General features: G+C 35.4%; 4 protein-coding genes across 5 annotated transcripts; 1 reads left to right on the forward strand and 3 right to left on the reverse strand.

Moving 5' to 3' along the window:
• Positions 1-1,242: 1,242 nt before the first annotated feature.
• On the reverse strand, positions 1,243-3,013 carry LOC116139904 (F-box/kelch-repeat protein At5g43190-like). Of its 2 annotated transcripts, none has more exons than XM_031425537.1 (2): positions 1,802-3,013; positions 1,243-1,580 (listed from the first exon to the last, which is right to left on the reverse strand). In XM_031425537.1, the coding sequence occupies exons 1-2, from the start codon at positions 2,890-2,892 to the stop codon at positions 1,541-1,543; spliced, it is 1,131 nt and encodes a 376-aa protein (XP_031281397.1). In that variant the 5' UTR covers positions 2,893-3,013; the 3' UTR covers positions 1,243-1,540. The 2 variants fall into 2 exon arrangements, with proteins under 2 accessions (XP_031281397.1, XP_031281398.1); XM_031425538.1 differs by having other exon boundaries at positions 1,243-2,314; positions 2,739-2,994.
• A 1,812-nt stretch (positions 3,014-4,825) lies between these two features.
• LOC116139899 (WD repeat-containing protein ATCSA-1-like) lies at positions 4,826-8,543 on the reverse strand. Its single transcript, XM_031425532.1, has 9 exons — positions 8,186-8,543; positions 7,733-7,993; positions 7,466-7,625; positions 7,066-7,244; positions 6,119-6,362; positions 5,618-5,772; positions 5,395-5,484; positions 5,186-5,257; positions 4,826-5,091 (listed from the first exon to the last, which is right to left on the reverse strand). The coding sequence occupies exons 1-9, from the start codon at positions 8,333-8,335 to the stop codon at positions 5,050-5,052; spliced, it is 1,353 nt and encodes a 450-aa protein (XP_031281392.1). The 5' UTR covers positions 8,336-8,543; the 3' UTR covers positions 4,826-5,049.
• Positions 8,544-10,524: 1,981 nt separating this feature from the next.
• On the forward strand, positions 10,525-14,803 carry LOC116139905 (protein NPGR1). The gene is made up of 7 exons (XM_031425540.1): positions 10,525-10,726; positions 10,883-10,959; positions 11,452-11,720; positions 11,812-12,079; positions 12,401-13,632; positions 13,948-14,095; positions 14,237-14,803. The coding sequence occupies exons 3-7, from the start codon at positions 11,526-11,528 to the stop codon at positions 14,545-14,547; spliced, it is 2,154 nt and encodes a 717-aa protein (XP_031281400.1). The 5' UTR covers positions 10,525-10,726; positions 10,883-10,959; positions 11,452-11,525; the 3' UTR covers positions 14,548-14,803.
• Positions 12,581-17,846, reverse strand: LOC116139906. Its single transcript, XM_031425541.1, has 4 exons — positions 17,700-17,846; positions 17,107-17,212; positions 16,919-16,971; positions 12,581-12,715 (listed from the first exon to the last, which is right to left on the reverse strand). Exons 1-3 carry the CDS (start codon positions 17,807-17,809, stop codon positions 16,957-16,959), a joined length of 231 nt encoding a protein of 76 aa, XP_031281401.1. The 5' UTR covers positions 17,810-17,846; the 3' UTR covers positions 12,581-12,715; positions 16,919-16,956.
• Positions 17,847-17,942: the final 96 nt, after the last annotated feature.

Below are 17,942 nucleotides of genomic sequence, written 5' to 3' on the forward strand. Positions count from 1 at the left end.
TAAATACTGGGCCAGACTGGAACTCTGGAAGCTTCTTATGATCTAGACTCCTGGTTGCACTGCACTGGGCAGCAATTCTTCACACTGTAATCTCCACGTTGTTATAAATTATAATATGTAAGTTGAAAAGAGAAATTACCAGACGGTGAAAGTGTCAAATGTCGAAGGTTTTTTATAGTTAAATGAAATTATTCAAATTTTGGTGAAACAGAACTCTATAGTTTCCAAGTGACAAAGCCAGACGCCCATCCAAAATCAGTAAGGTTTTGTCACCAAAATTGACATATATCAAATTTACGGGCCCTAGATTAAAAAACAGTGGGGGAAAGCCATACGTGTCATAATATATCTCAAAGTTTCTTCTTAGGAAGGGAAAATTTAATATCTTGTTGGAGCTGTTTGAACAAGGAGTGTATAAGATAATAAGCTAATCTTTATTTATTTTATAAGATTCTTATGTTTGATATATAAGTAATAAAATATTACTGTAATATTTTATTATAAATAGTATTTAATGTTTAGTTTGCGAGTAATAAAATATTATTATAATATTTTATTGTAAATAGTATTTATTGTGTTGGTAATGTGAGAGATAATCTTATTACCTTGTTAAAGGGTGTTATTAAAACATTATCAAGTAATCTGATTTTTCTACCCATTTTGTCCTTAATAAAAATTATTTCGGACACAATTACCTTCAAATGTCTACAAACAAAAAAGTTTAAAAATTAATAAAATACCCTCAATCACCCAAGACCATCACCGGTCGTGACTCATCACCGCCGGTTGTCGGTGTCAATCGCCATAATGGTGCACGACCGACAGGATTTAGTCTTTCGCGCGCTGATAAGACATTTTCTAGCCAAATTTAGGTTTCTATTGCCGTGAAAAGGCTAGATCTTTGGCCCTACCATTCAAGGCCAGATTTTTTGCCGTGAAATGGCAGGGCCAAAGATCTGGCCTTTTCACGGCCATATTTATCATATTTAGTCGTGAAATGACCATAAATCTAATCGTTTTTCGACCATGAATTGTGATCCATGGCCATTTATAGCTTTTCCGACACACGATTGGCCCGTTGGGCATTCCATTGACTACCTACGATGGCCAACGGTGGTAGCTGACTATTGACAGTGGCTTCAGGTGTGTTAGGGGTGATTTGACTATAAATTAAAATTTTATATGACCAAGATGTTTTAACAAAATTTCAAACGTAAGGTTTAAAAGAAATGGTTCAAAAAATAATAATAATAAATATTATTATATTAAATTAAAAAAAAAAATAATTCAATAATCTATATAACATACCCACTCATTTATCATTCCAACCAAACATATTATTCATCAATTTATTTGAACCAACATCCACCCTTATCCATTGTGATATATCATATAGACAAACGCCGGAGAAGTAGAACCTTGGGTAAAATATTTCAGTGAACTGTATTTTATGAAAGGAGGCTGGAGTTGTATCGTCAATAACCGTCATAAATGCGGAGTTGTATCGTCAATGACCATCATAAATGCAATAACTTTCAACTCACGGCAGGGTACTGGATATCATAAACATGGAGAGATATCTGAAAACAAAAATTACATATGAAAGTAGTTGAAACTAAAAATAGCAAATCCCGGAATTTGTATTTATATATACACCAAAGATGAGTGATGATGATTAATGAACAGAGATAGTATCAATACAACAAGACCAACATGGCAAAAATCAGTGGCACACAATCTGACATATGAAGATAAAATAAGTCAAACCAAAGCGTACAACTCTGGAACAAACGAAAACCACCTGAAACCACAGCTCCACTTCTCTGGAATTGAAGGGCATCTGGGCAACCAATGCCAAGTCCTTCTGGAAACCTTCAAGTACAAAATTTCTGGCCATGTGTAGCAGCAAACACAGATCATCCCCTGATGCCAAAAGCAATAAACATGCTCATAATTGTGATAACAAATTGACATAAATTTTCTACACATCAATTCAGGCAAGCTCTCCACTTCAATCCATGTCCCTTCATCACTCAATTCCCACAGTTTCATGCTCCTTGAAATCCCATTTCTTCCAACTCCACCAATCAAATACAACTTCCCTTCACCATCACTCACCAGCCTGACAAAAGTAACCTCCGCAGGCATGTTACATTTGAGTCTGTCCCATTTCCCACTTTCCAAATCAAAGGTCACTATTGAAAACGGCTCTGGAGTTGTAAAGTACAATGACCCATTACAGAATACGGTTTCTTGATGATTATTGTCGCTCAGAATCGACTCAAAAACAGCGAATGTTCTCCAACATAGGTCCCTTGAATCATAAACAAAAGAGTAATTCGAAGAAAATTTTGTGGAAAACATAAAGATTTTATAACCCAAAGGCGTAGAAACCAAAGTTAGCGACTCAAATGCAAAACGGTAAGTGGGGAATTTGATGATTCTCGAAGACTTGGTCAATAGATTGCAGACAAGAAAAGAAGACAAGGTAGGAAGAGAAAAGCAAAAGAGGCCATTAGAGGACGACAAAAGAGTACATGGAACACCAGCGGCGCAGGGTAGCAAATCAGAGAGGAAGCGAGACAAATAGCGCCAGGTTCCGAGGTTGGAGTCATAAAGAGGGAAGTGACGATAACACTGGGGGTGAGATAGCAAAATAAAAGAAGAGAAACTTGAAGAAGAAGAGGAGTACTTAGACATAAAAGAAGGTGAAAATAGAAGAGTCTTGAAATGCTTACATGTTGATCTCAAATTCAAGAACGTTTTGAGAGGCAAAAAATAGAGAATATGCTCCAAGAGTTCCTCCGGCAAACGGCTCCATATGACAGGATCCATTTCTGATGATTGGAGTTGGAGACCTCGTTGGTCCTTCATGTTCATAACTGCAGACATGGAACCTGTTTGTTTGCTTGATGGTTTGAGAATTGAGAATAGAGAGAGATGGGTATGACTCTTCTTTTGTTGTGAAATTGTCTTTGGAGAGAGACTCTGTTTGGATTGCCCTATTAATTTAGAATTTTGGCACGTAGGAAACCATTGACACAAACTGTAACAGTTTATAATATCATTATGTGGCCTTTTCTCGTCACGTGTCAGTCTGTGCGGCACTTTTCTTGTTTAATAAAATTTATACATATATATAGAAAATTGATTAGTTGATAATAAAAAAGTGTTAAGAGAATTAGAGTAACCACAGGGTGAGATGAGTGATGCTCAATGATCATTACTATATACTATATAATTTAGTTATCATTTAAAAATTAATGATCCAATACATGATTGTCTATTTTCTTATTTGATTGATCTGATGAAATACTATATACTATATAAATCTCATTTTCAAGGACTATTTGAAATTGAATAAAATATGGTATAGATAATATTTTCTTACATGTCAACATTTATTTAATGAAGTTAACAAAGTTTTTAAACTAGTTCAACAGAATACAAAGGCGAAGTGTTTTACAAGTATCAATTATCAAACAAGTAATTTATATTCTATTATTGAATCTAAAATTTAACCGGACTCGATTCAATAAAGAGGCGTAAAATTCAACCTTAAAAAAGTAAACAACACATATTTCAGAATGAGGGGCCGACTGTAATATTTAAGAGTTATTTAATCAAGTTTTAACCTTTATTATATGTATATACATATATATCAAGAGTCTAGAATACAGATGGTTTAAGGTGACATGAGAATGGGATGCACCATGTTATTGTCATGGCATCCATATAAATTCATAAATGAAAAATGAGTTGATGCAAATATTGTTTTCAGTAAGATCCTGCAAATCTTTTTTATAATTTGAATCTTTTGCCCCCAATTTGTGGCATCTTCAAGGATTTCATTTAGTTGATCATGAAAGTTAATTAATGTCTAATTGGGGTGGCCACTGAGGGGTTTATTTTGTCATTCACTTCAGGGTTTAATTAGTTGAAGTTCACACAAACTAACTCGAATATCCTGATAACAAAAAAAATAATTTAATTAATGCTACTTGAAAGATCAACTATTATTAATTAGTATTAATGATTTAAGAATAAAAGTTACATATGGCCATGGTCATGGTCATGGACCTTTCCAGCTATCATCTCTGATATTGTAAAATTACGAAGGATTAGTCTAATTAAATAAGGTTAAATTTGACAATCTTTTACCATTTTGTGGTTTTGAAACGAAATAATCAACGATATTTGCATCCAAGGGCTAAAAGTAGTTGAAGAGGATAATTAACAAAATTATTGTATCAAACTGCTTTGGGGCTTGGGAGTTCACATAATAGTATAAGGTTGGGATTTTGGATTTTATTTATAAAATAACTCTCACTTAATCATAATATTCATGAGATTCTAGGGAGAACCGTTCCTGGCTAGGACATTATTTAAACCCATAGAGGGCTCAGGGCATTCCTTTTACCCATTCTCATCTCTATAATCGGCTAATCTCTACTTTTATCGAATTTAATTGTCCGGCGTCTTATTTTTACCGGTTGGCTGTCATCCTCATCCATACCTTTTATTGTTTCTTCACTTCTGTATCATATTCTTAGGCTAAGCATCATCGAAACTCTTAAAAGAGAAGATATTCTTACAACAATGTGATCATAAACATATTGTATGATCCAGTGATGAAAGAGCTTCGTGGATTAGAACCAAAAATCCCGCTAACTGCAAGGCAGAAGCTGAGAAGCATCACCAGATAAGCTACTACATTCTTCAAATTAATAGCTCAAATTCTTTTAATCCTTCTAGCACAATATACATGACAGATGACCCACAAGTCACAACTCATGTATTTCAATTACCACAAGTAAAATTGTTAATAATATATGTATTGGCAATTGGAAGGAGGGATTTTATTATTAAACATGTACATTAACCCAATTTCTACACAAAAAACTGACCAAAAATATAATGTCAAACAAACAAATACCGAGCATATACATGAAACCGCAAAGATTGTACATATTTGACGAGTTATTGTGCGTGTACAAATTAGATGGTGATGATCTCAATATATGGAACTTGTTTATACAGCAGCAAAAGTCAATCGCTCCAGTTATCGTGATCCTGCCCAGGCCCTAAATCCTGAAAGTTCATCTCAACTAAATTAGGTCAAGACACTCCACCAGAGTTTGATATCTTAAGTAAAATAAACAGTGAAAAAATTCAAAGGGTCTACCATGTCATCAGAACTAGATTTGGATGGAGACCAGACAAGAATTTGTCTATCATTGCCACCTGTGTACAGTTCCTGCAACAAGCGGCAAATCAGTTAAATGACTGGCACAATATACATAATACATGGCCTGATGAGTAATAGACAAACACACTTCATTGTCTTAGTTCAAATACCAATGATTAATTAAGCCACGTCAAAACAGTGAATACCTGATCCTGGGAGCTAAACCAGCAACAATTGACAAATTCATAATGGCCGCGAAATGCCAAACATGTCTTACCTGTCCAAACATCAAATGCCTAGGAAGAAGAAAAGACACATAAGGTTCCCATGAAAAAATGTCCCATTCTAGTGGAAAATTGTCTATAGATTAAAAGAGAAACAAAAATTAAAAAAAAAAAAAAAAAAGATGCCGATGAAAAGATGTTTTACTTTAACAGCTGTCATGCATGGAACAAAAGCAAGAGCTGGATCGGGTGATGTTGCTAACTGTATTGCCTTGCTGGTTTGTAAGCGAACGGTTTCAAAGTTCACAAGTGTATTGCAGCCAGATTCCAGGTCCCACAACCTTATTCTTGAATCAGACCCTGAAATTGGAAAGCAGAGAAAAAGAACTGTCATGATTTGGAATTAGGAAAAAAGGTTGTCCATTTTTACTACTAGTTCACATAATTCATCAAGTACAGATGCAATGATATAAACCTGAAACTGCAGTTAGTTAAAAAGATACAGAAAGCCATAAAAAATTCAACAAATCATAATTTATTACAATTAGCAACATTTATTAAAAAATAAATTAGCTCTGAGAAAATTGAAGTATATATTGCAGCAGGTACCATAAATTTGACCTATATGATTACTTCATACAATCTACATTCAATTCGTCCCACAAATAGTATTTATATCAACTCCAGGAAATGGACAAAACCCAACCTGCACTGAGGAGATACATTCCATCCTCAGTTACTTTCAGGCCAGTAACAGCACCATAATGAGCAGTGGCACGATCCTGACCAGACAACATCCCTGGATGCAATCTCTGCTTCACAGATCCCTTGACTGGGTTTCGACCAACAAGTGACTGCTTTAAACCATTTCCATTAGCAGACCTCCTTTGTGCTGCCTTTGGTTTTATGGATAAATTTTGACCTGCTGACAAGGACTTTGATGTTGAAACCTGCACAAGGATATAAATAATAATGTTTAGAAAAGATAATTAATAGGTTAATGACATTTCACAAATCACAGGCACAGCAACACATAATTTAATGCAGTTCCAACAAATTAGTTAATGATGGAAAGCAGGCAAAACAAATGACCGAAATCCACAACCTATGCAGGAAGCATAATTTGACAATAGCCTATTATGGTTGTCACCGCCCATGCACATGATTACATGAATATCTCACAATTTGGCTTGAATATCATCACGAAAGTAACCTCAGTATCATTTTATACAAATTGGTACTTGGGGTCATCATTAATTAGCTCAGGGAGAGTTTACAGCACTGTAATTATACTCCATTAGCTTATTATCGTCAACTAACTAAATAAGCACATGAGAAATATAACATTCACGTAAGACTAATTTCATACATAAAATCAGCACAAGACTATTTCATTGCAACATATACATGTGATTACAAATGTACAAACAACTTTACATATATGTAGCTTATATAGTATATAGTATACAAAACAAACATCAAAAGGCAACCAAGGGAAAATCTACTCTCACAGTTGTTAGTTTTAAAGGTTTGCTTCTAAATCATGTTATGAATGAAAAGTTATCAAGTGGGCATCAATTTGCAATTTAAGAAACAGTTTTGAACTAGCGGTTGCCTTTCAAGCAGAAAAAGACTAGATTATCAGGAAAGTACCTTATTCATGCTGGTGCGCTCCATGAGAGGTGGGCGTCTCCCTAGCTGAGACTGAGACTGATCCAAAACACGAAAACATCCAGCACGTCTGATATCCCAAAAACGTATAGCACCATCACATCCCCCTGTTACTAAAACCCACTCACTGGATGTAGACCATTCTACTGTCATTATGCCATCTGTCATCATCAAACAACATATGCAGACTTATATTTTCGTACCCACTCTAAAGTAATCATTACATGCTGCATCCCTCCAATAAGCAGGATCAACTTGGTATAATATTCTAACAACTGTGGAATATCAGTGAAAGATAACAATGATCCATGTGACAAAAATTTGGTGACAATTGTTAAAATGATATGATAAATAGAGTAATTTCACAAAAGCATGAGCTTACCACGGTGACCAGACAATGTGTGGGAAAATGCCCCAGAGGCAATATCACAAAGGCGAACTTGAACATCTTCAGTTCCAACAGCAATTAGCATGTGGGATGTTGCCAATGAAGACATGGCATTTCTATAAACCTTTCCAGGCATTTTGAAATTCATGACTACCTATAAAAACAAAATTAAATAACGAAAAAACATTTAAAAAAAAAAAATTGGCATGACTTTGGATAATATAAAGCACAATAAGAAAGACGAATGAGAAGTTAACATACCTGAGTAGTATTAGTATCCCATACTTTTACACAATGATCATAGGATCCCGTTATAAATAGGCCAGTGTCAATAGGATACCATACGGCCGAGGATACGGCGTACTTATGACCGTGTTGATGCTGCTTATCAACAACAAATACACTCTTGTGCTTTGCAATAACACCACCTCCTTCATGATGTGTGGGCCGTTGAACATCATAGACAGCCACTGATGCATCTGATGCACTCGATAATAAATATCGTCCCTCTGTCAGATCAACCTGATTTCACGGTCAAACATACGTGGGGCCTCTAATCTCTTCTTAACAAATCCTATGCTTATTTTTATATATTATTACATATCAATCATAGGATTATGGAAATGGAGCAATCTTAAGCATAGCAAAAATCAGTTATAATTCCCATTTACTAAGACACACACACACACACACACACAAAAAAAAAAAAAGTACCTGAAGAGAGTTGATAGAGCCTTTATGAGGAGAAACTATGTCTTTGTAATTGGAGAGTTGTAGAGTGGAGATTCGATTGGATTTAATCCGATTCGTGAAAGAATTTGGGCGGATTTTACCCACTTCTCTGCCTCCAATTTCCTTCCACATTCTACAAGCATCTTCGGCCTCAAAAACTCGCTCTCTTCTTCTTTTTTATTTTTAATTTCTTCTTTGTAAGGATCAATTCAACGTTAATCTGATTCAATGATGCCTGTATGGCTGTATGTGATCCCTGTCCCCAGAGGATGTAGTACTAGCAACCAAAACTGAATCAAAATCCTTCCTTCTACCTTTTATACCTCTCTTTCTTTCTCGTTTGTCTTGTTGCCCACCACCGTACAGTGTGGATAAGTAGTAGTATTAGTGAGTAGTGACACGAGAGAAAGTTTCTCATAACTTGGTCGGCCCGTCAACTGGCCTATTGGGCTGTTAGTACTGTAAAGTGGACCATCCAGCCCATTTTGTTTCAGCATTTCAATAACGGAAACAAGCCCAACCATATATGGATGTCTCTGTGCATCAGATTATATCGTATTGTATGAGCATCAACGATTGGAAGTGATTTTCAGCGCTCTTGACCTTCACCCCACTGTCAAATACACATTTTTTTTTTTGAGTTTATTCTCCCCAATTTCAAACTTAATTAGGTTTTTTAAAATTGATTTAATTATAGATATTTACAAACATTATTTTGATGTTGACCGAAGTATAAAATTGTACATTTAGAGAATAGTTTGTTGATTACAGTTTTTTCCACGTTAGAAATTCAATAATTAATATGTAATTGACAAAGATGTGGAGATGATGACATAAAGAGTTGTTTCAAATTCCACGGGCCTTTTAATTATGATGGCAAGTTGGCGGTTGGATGTTTAGTCAGACATTAATTATATGATGAATAAATAAATGAGGATGATGAGTGGGGGTTTGTCATGAGACTGTAAAAAAACAGGAAGAAAAGGGAAAGTCTCAGCTTAAACATGTCAGTGATTTCTTGATCAAATAACATAAACGACAGCAAAAGAAATAAACACCATTACTGATTCTTCAGCTTATCACGGGTCTGTTTCTCTTTTGTTTTTTTATGCCCTTTTCCTTATGATCTTTTAAGCTTTTTTCAGCCATACCCGTACTTGACTACGCTATTTCAACTGTTTAATCCATCGAGGAAGTGACCACTCATAAAAGAAGCACAATATGAACATACAAAAATCCACCAGGCCGCCACCCACATTTGAATAATCGCTTCTTGGGTACTGTGTTGCAGAGATAAAAAAAAGGTAGAAAAAAATAGTCAAAAGATTACCGCAAATGATGCTGGCGATGGAGATCTGTAATCTTTGTCCAACATAGAAGAAGTGAATTCCCATTAGTTATCATTCATCCCATTCACTGCAAAATCAATTCATTATTTATTTAACACGAATTTAAAATTGAGTAGGTGTTCCTGCCCATAATTTATGTAATGCATGATGCAAACAATATGAACCATTTTATGTTTAAAATCATCAAATAACGTAGTTGTTTATTTAATTTAATAATTAAACTTTAGAAAATTAATATTACAACAGTTTGATGTTATGGTCGATTTAAATATTAAGTTGGAGAACTAATCAAACGCCAACCATCCAACCAACTACTTCGAATTCGAAAACTGATTCATGTGGATTTACAATAATACCCCCGGGATCCACCTTCCCAACGAGATGTGCATGCAAATCAATTAAAATCTTTTTAATGGACTTGAAACTCTCATGGATGGATGGGAGATATATTATTTGTCTTTTGCCCTCATCAATTCTCAATGCTAAAATCATGTAAAATATTGGAGTTACTTTATATGCACCATTTTTACATTTTTATATGACACAAATTAAGATATTTTTTCTAAGTTTCAGGATGTAAATATTTAACTATCTTTGAATAATTTAATTATTCGATAAAAACTCTTGGATGTATTACTTAAGAGGTCTTGAGTTCGAGTTATTCATCAGTTGTTAATAGGGGTAACCACTGGAACTTTTACTCGATCACTAATTCTAATATTTCGAAAGATTAGTTGAGGTGTACGTAAACTGACTTAATTACTTCGATCATAAAATAAAACGAAAAGGATGTAAATATTTAGTTTATTTAATTATTAATTAAAAATTGTTCTTACAAATAAAATAAAAGGGTATATGTACACAAGTCTTGCTGACGAGGGCTAACGCATATCAGCATTTATGCTCCTAAGTTGTAGGGAATGAAAATGGAGGGGGAGTGAATGTGGAAACACGAGGGCAGTTTGGGAATTTATTCAATTTGGAAAGGCAGTGGGTTTCTAAAATAGCTGTCACTCATAATTCAAATACAAAAACAAATAGCCAACAAAATTTCAAACAGAATCTAATATGAAATGAGCTAAATGGTTTATTGACTGAAACCAACTTTTCTCCTCAACAGGCCATAATGCCAATACCTTCTCCATACTGTAAAACTCACCTGCACTTTTCGAAGGTACAAAATCCAAAAACAGATTAAAAACACCAAACACGCATTCTGTGTTCAGATCTCTATTTTCATGTTTAATAATAAAGCTAAGATTATTTTGTTTGTTTTGTTTTTAGCTTCAACATTTGCTTCATATGTATTTGAATTGAATTTTTTTATCAGAATACTGAAAAGCCAAAGACACAGAGAAGTAGCTTTCATGGCTTCAACCACTGCTGTAAATCACGTTATTTCTTTTGGTAAGCCCGAAGCTGCCTTCTCTTGTATTGTATGCCTCGCTATTTTCACCTCTTCGCCATTTGTTTCTTTTCTTTTAATTCTACTTGTCTTGTTCTTGCTAGTCGCTTTCTCTTCTCTCGTTTTTATCCCATAAGTTTCTTCGCTGTGGTTGCCATTAAGGATATTTTTGTTGTAATGCGATGATTTTGGGGTCACGTCGTTAACTACGCTTTGTTGCTAGTGTTGTTCATTCTATGCTGTTGCTACTTGCTATGCAAATCTCCGTTATTGTTTTCTGATCTTTTTTACAGCTCATTTTCAACTGGTCTGATAAAGGGAACTTTATTGGGTTTCTTTTTTTAGGATTGTTATAGGATTTTTTTAATTTCATTGATCATGGCCAGTCTGTCTACAGTAGAACTTCAATATGTTTCTTTTTTTGAAAATATGGTTTGGAAATGAATTGCCTTAAGATAAAAAACGTGTTTTCATTCTCATTTTCTGGTATCCAGATGAAACAAGTCTGTGAAGAGTGAAGTTATCATATACATTTACAAAGAGAAATTCAAAATTTGTTTTGGAGAAGATGTTGTGTGCTTGTTCCGGTGAGCAGTTCAAATTCGAAGACGCACCACAGTCGCCCGAGTCTTTGGCTACGAGAGATTTCTCAGCGAGTGGCTTTTCTTCAAGGGCCACAGGAGATTGGGACTCTAAAGTTGAGGATATTCAAGTAGATGAAGCTGAATCAACTCTCAAAGAAGCTCTTTCCCTAAACTATGAAGTGGGTGTTGTCTCTAATCAAGATTGACTTATTAATTCATAGCTGTTCTCTTTTTAATAATGTCTAAGTTCTTCTTTGACTGCGTTTCCAGGAAGCAAGGGCCCTGTTGGGGAGACTTGAGTACCAGAGAGGGAATTTTGATGCTGCACTCCAGGTATTCCAGGGTATTGACATTAGAAGTTTAATCCCAAAAATGACCAAAGCTATCGTTGAGAGAACTCGGCCCCGAAAGCCACGTTCCAAGAGTGATAAAAGTGATGTTGTGCTTCTTGGGGTAATGTCAATGCATTCTGTGAGCTTACTTCTGGAAGCTATCTTACTCAAAGCAAAATCCCTGAAAGAGCTTGAGCATTGTAAAGGTATTATATTTTATCTTTTTGTGACAGATTAATTGCACATTGTCTATATCAAACTATCTATGTAATATACAGTTATGAACGGTTTAAGTATGAGAGAATTTCAGTACTGTATAACCATCTTGTGAGGTGTATGATCTGTAAAATTATTTGGACAAGGAATGCTATTAGGTCTTCTGGGTGGTTTAGATTTTTTATAATTTGAGTTTTTGTTATAGAGGACTGGTGGCCCCTATATGTGGGACTGCACAGGTGTGGAAGTTGTTTTTGCGAGTCAGAAGTACAAATAGGTCTGATACTTTTTTTTTTTTTTTCTTTTCTCAGAAGCTGCAAAGGAGTGCAAAATAATTCTGGACATAGTGGAATCAGCCCTACCTAAGGGAATGCCTGAGGGCATTGGTGATGACTGCAAGTTGCAGGAGATTTTTCATAAAGCATTGGAGTTGCTCCCACATCTGTGGATAAAGGCAGGCTTTCTTGAAGAAGCTATCATTGCATATCGCCGGGTTTTGGTCAAGCCCTGGAATTTAGATCCCCAGAAGTTAGCAAGTGTGCAGAAAGACTTAGCTGCTACGTTACTCTATGGAGGTGTTGAAGCAAGCCTTCCCTCTGAAGTTCAGGAATGGGGTCCAACGGTCCCTGAAAACAATATAGAGGAAGCAATCTTATTGTTGTTAATACTCATGGAAAAAGTGGCATGTAAGAAAATAAAGTGGGATGCAGAAATTATGGACCATCTGACTTATGCACTCTCAGTTACTGGGCAGTTTGAATTATTAGCGGAGTATGTGGAGCAGGCTTTTCCAGGTGTCTACAATCGAGCTGAGAGATGGTACTTTCTGGCTCTTTGTTACAGTGCTGCAGGCCAGGATGAAACGGCCCTGAACCTGCTGGAGAAGATTTTTGGTCATTCTGAAGCAAAGCATAAGCCTCATATCCCTGCTTTTTTGTTGGGAGCAGAATTGTGTTCCCGAGATCCAAAGCATGCTCATGAAGGGATTAAGTTTGCTCGAAAAGTAATTGACTGTACTAGTCACCAAAATGAGCGTTTTACGGGTCAAGCCCAAAAATTTCTTGGTATGTGTTATGGAAATGCAGCAAGAAAGTCTATATCAGATTCGGAAAGAGTTTTCTTTCACAAGGAGTCTTTGAACTGTCTAAATTGTGCTTCTCTGAATGGGAAGGAGGACCCAGAAATGATGTATAATCTAGGGCTGGAACATGCAGTGCAAAGGAATTTAGATATGGCTTTTGACAATGCACTGATGTTCTCTGATACAGTAGTTGGAAACACAGTGAAAGGCTGGAAGCTGTTAGCACTTATATTGTCTGCAGAACAGCGACTAAAGGATGCCGAAACCATCGTCGATTTCGCTTTTGACGAGGGTGGGAAAATGGATCAGTTAGAACTTCTTAGATTAAAAGCTGTCCTTCAAATTGCTCAGGAGCATCCCAAGCAAGCAATAGAAACCTACAGAATGTTGCTGGCAATGATTCAAGCACAAAGAGAGCTTCATTCTAAGGACTTAGATGAAGCAAAGTACTTTAGTACTGAGGTATGTATTCTCTGAGGTCAGAGCATATGGATTTACATTCTCATATATTATAAAATCATAATGGAGATTTCATTGTCACTTCTTGGTTTAAGCGTACTAGATTCAGCAACTATATAGCCATTAACTGTCATCCTTCTCCGAAGCTGCTTCTCTTCTCTTAATCTGCAAAGCAAATACAGCTGCACCTTGATACCTATTGTTATGTTCACTATGTTGAATGTTCATAAATATGCTATTAATTCAGTTGTTCAACCACCATTATTGAGAAATGGCATAATTTTTCCCTACTGATTAATTATCTTCTATCATTTGCAGGTATTAACAGGAAAAAATTTGGAAATTGCAGCTTGGCAGGATTTGTCTGCCATTTATGTGAAACTTGAATCATGGGCTGACGCTGAAGTTTGTGCAGAAAAAGCCAAGTCAATTGAATTCTATTCTCCCAGCAGTTGGCATAGAACGGGTAATAATCCTCTCTATTATAATGTGTTCGTGAACATGAAAATATCAATTTTATGTGGGTGTGCGGCAGACATATTTGATCTTTGGAAGCATGAAAGTTCAGAAGTTTAATTCCCATTCAATTTCCATGATATGTTTCTAGGTATGCTGCTCGAAGCTCAGTCACTGCACAAAGAAGCTCTTGTTTCTTTCTCCATATCACTGTCAGTAGAACCAGATTATGTACCAAGTATTGTTTCAACAGCTGAAATACTGATGAAACTTGGTGGCCAATCTCTCCCTATTGCTAGAAGCTTTCTAATGAATGCCTTACGTTTAGATCCCACAAATCATGATGCTTGGATGAACCTTGGACTGATTTCGAAAATGGAAGGCTCTTTACAACAAGCGGCAGACTATTTTCAAGCTGCATATGAGCTGAAGCTGTCAACTCCTGTTCAAAGTTTCGTGTGATAGTGATTTTGCAGTAATCTGAAGCAGATAACTAATGGAATAATGGACCTTTTCTTATCGTATTTAGAGGCAGTAATTCAATTGAACTGGTTGCATCACAGAAAGGAGTCCAATAACTGATGACTACGGCTTGTTGACCCACTGTTGGTCAGTGAGCAACTGTCATTGTTCAGTAGCTTCGAGTCATTCTTTGTCAACAGCAAAATGTTAATATATAGGTAAATAGGCTTCACGGTGAATCAGAAAACTTTTTAAAGCTAGGATCTCAGGTGGATCCGTGGAAATCTTGTAATATTGTTTCAGCGCCCAAGGCGAGTTGATGAATTTTTTTTTTTTGGAATAGGGTATTTGCAAATTGCAGACGTAAAAAATCATTATAACTCTATTTTTCCAAGTGCAAATATTATAAAACTATTAAGATTTTAATAACTTCCATCCAATTTTTTCATAATATTTCCTATTCGAGAGTAGTGTTTTTAGGATGTAAATAACTCCCATCATATGGTCTTCCACCATCCTATTTTCTTGACTATCATGTAAATCTCTGTTATGGTCAGGTACTCATCTTGCATATAAAAGACTTCGGTAGTTTAGCAGACTTCAATAGCAAAGAGAAACACATAAAAACTGTAGTATACGGATGGTAAATAAAAGCTGTGGTACGAGGATGGTGGCACTCAAATGACTCATTTCATCATACACTCGAGATTTCCTAACATCAAAGTGGTCACTAAGAGTGTACTTAATATGCATTGGCAGTAGCAGTATCAGAAATGGGTGAAACCCATCGAACCTAAGTTCCAGCGCAACATAATATGTGCCCTCAGGATACACAAATTCTTTGTCTTATTTCTCCCTCAGCTCTATATGGCCATTAAAAACCAAAAAATAAAAAAATAAAGAAAAGATTGACCTGTAAATTTATGCAGAAAAGACTGGTACAAGCAGTGTCAACACTAAAGCTGCATCACGGAATGGATGGCTGCTACAACATTTTATAAATAGAAATTGAATTCACTAAAGGAGAGTCACCAACATAACTACAGTCTATAGTNACCTTCCAGCGCAACATAATATGTGCTCTCAGGATACACAAATTGTTTGTCTTATTTCTCCCTCAGCTCTATATGGCCATTAAAAACCAAAAAATAAAAAAATAAAGAAAAGATTGACCTGTAAATTTATGCAGAAAAGACTGGTACAAGCAGTGTCAACACTAAAGCTGCAGCACGGAATGGATGGCTGCTACAACATTTTATAAATAGAAATTGAATTCACTAAAGGAGAGTCACCAACATAACTACAGTCTATAGTGGTATGGTATGGATTATAATAGGCTATCCTATTTTCATGTAAACAGTGTGGAATTGAAAGCAAAAAGAAATAGAAATCAATGTAGGCATCATAGAAAGAAGCATAAATGACCTGTTAACTAGCAAGGAGGATAGTAACTAAACAAACTCATCTAAACCACCACATTACGAAACAGAAGATTTTGTCATCAATTGAAATGTTTTCTTATTAAGTGAAATAAAATGATTATAGATCAGTATTTTGTATAAATTACTTTAACCACTTACTCAACCATAATTTTCAATAAAACATCAATAAAGAAATAAACAGAGTCCATTCATTCGCTGCACTTTACCATTCTGTCAATCACTTTAACCATATCAAAATTTAAATGAGCTGGTAAAATTTTCTGCACAGAGATCACAAAGAGGATGCACAGAGGTAAAAACTATTTAAAAAGAGAGGCCACTGAAACAGTACAAGAGTAAAACACAAATAATTTACATCTTTTCAACTTTATTTTCTGTAATCCACAGTTAATAAACTAAAAGATAAAATAATTACAGAAAACTTTTAACTGATGGTGAAATGGCTGTGGTGTTATCAACGATTTGCTTCTGGCAAAGCAGAGAAATCAGTTGAATCAATCCTAATAGTACCTGGCAGAAAACACCAACTAAGAACTGAGGGGAGCAGTTCTGGAATCATAGACATTTATAGTTTATACAATCTGAATGCATGCGTGAATAAGTAAACTTCTTTTCAGAAACTTGTATGCATCCGCATTTAATCTCATGAACAGCTGGCTTGATCAGGTTTCTCTCAATAAGAAATCTCAGACACAGGAAAACATCTTATATGAAGCTAACATCAGGGAATATAAATTCGAGTGTCAAGAATTTTAGTTGCAGTATAATTTTTCACCTTTATCATCAGATATTAATGCCCAAGAATGATATCACAAAAGAATGTCCATTTAGATTCTAACAATAAGTGTCATAAAAAACATAACTCCATTTGAGTGACAGGTAAAGAAATCATGCTATATTCAATATTTGTAGGTAGAAAATTTACTTACAATAAACAGTTGTAGTTAAACAGGCAACAAACACAACCTCAACTCATCTGCCACTGCACCAACAGCATGAAAACAAAGTGTCAAACTTGCATTATATAGTTAAATAAGAGAAATGGTTTAAGAAAAAATTCCCGTCCACATCCTTAAAAAAAAAGTTTCGAACTTCGATAGGATAGGAAAAGGACAACCTTAAGAACTGGCTCGCCTGTGTTAGAATTTGCAGATTGCTTTGCCATCCCTTGCATCTGTGCACGAGCAGCTTTTCCCGCAGCTGACTTATCAAACTGTTCTTGCCTGCAATAATGGCCTTATCTAAATGTTGAGTGATCTGATAAAGAAAGCATTACGCCACTATTAAATTTACTTCTTCATGATTTATTTATAAGTAATATTTCATTAACAATGTTAGCATAACCCTCTTAAATATACAAGCACGGTAAAAATAAAATTTAGAAATCCATTCCTCTGATGAATGCAAAATGAAATTAAATTTATAAATCCAAAACTCAAATGTAATTTCCTAAATCAAATTCTACCAAAACCTATACAGTTCTAAATTCAAGTCAACTTTGACACAAGATTACGAGAATATATGCACAAATAGCAAAGAGATTACGTTTTAAGAAATCCTTATCCCACAATAAATTATTCGATTTCAAAGGGTAATAGTATTGTCAACGAATTAACAAGAAATTCAATAAGTCAAACCCGGGATCATGAACGTGATTAGAGGAATTGAACAGCTAAAAAAAAACTATGAAGAAAATTAAGTAATCTTTACCGTTTCTGAGCGGCCTCGGCAGCTTTGGCTCTGGCCTCTTCAGAGGCTAATCTCTCTTGTTCTTTTCTCTGCTGCTTATTGCCTCCATCGAAGCAAGCAAAGCAACCCATTTTTTTAGTTTCTTTCACCTAAAATCTGTCTCTTTCTCTGTTATTACTTGGAAATTCTAGCTGCGTATACCGTATTTATAGATTGTGATTCGGATTACTTCCACGCGCTTTCTGATTTGTTTGCTGCACGCTA

The sequence above is a fragment of the Pistacia vera genome, unplaced genomic scaffold (genome assembly GCF_008641045.1).
Source record: "Pistacia vera cultivar Batoury unplaced genomic scaffold, PisVer_v2 Contig36, whole genome shotgun sequence".
In the NCBI taxonomy this organism is placed as follows: domain Eukaryota; kingdom Viridiplantae; phylum Streptophyta; class Magnoliopsida; order Sapindales; family Anacardiaceae; genus Pistacia; species Pistacia vera.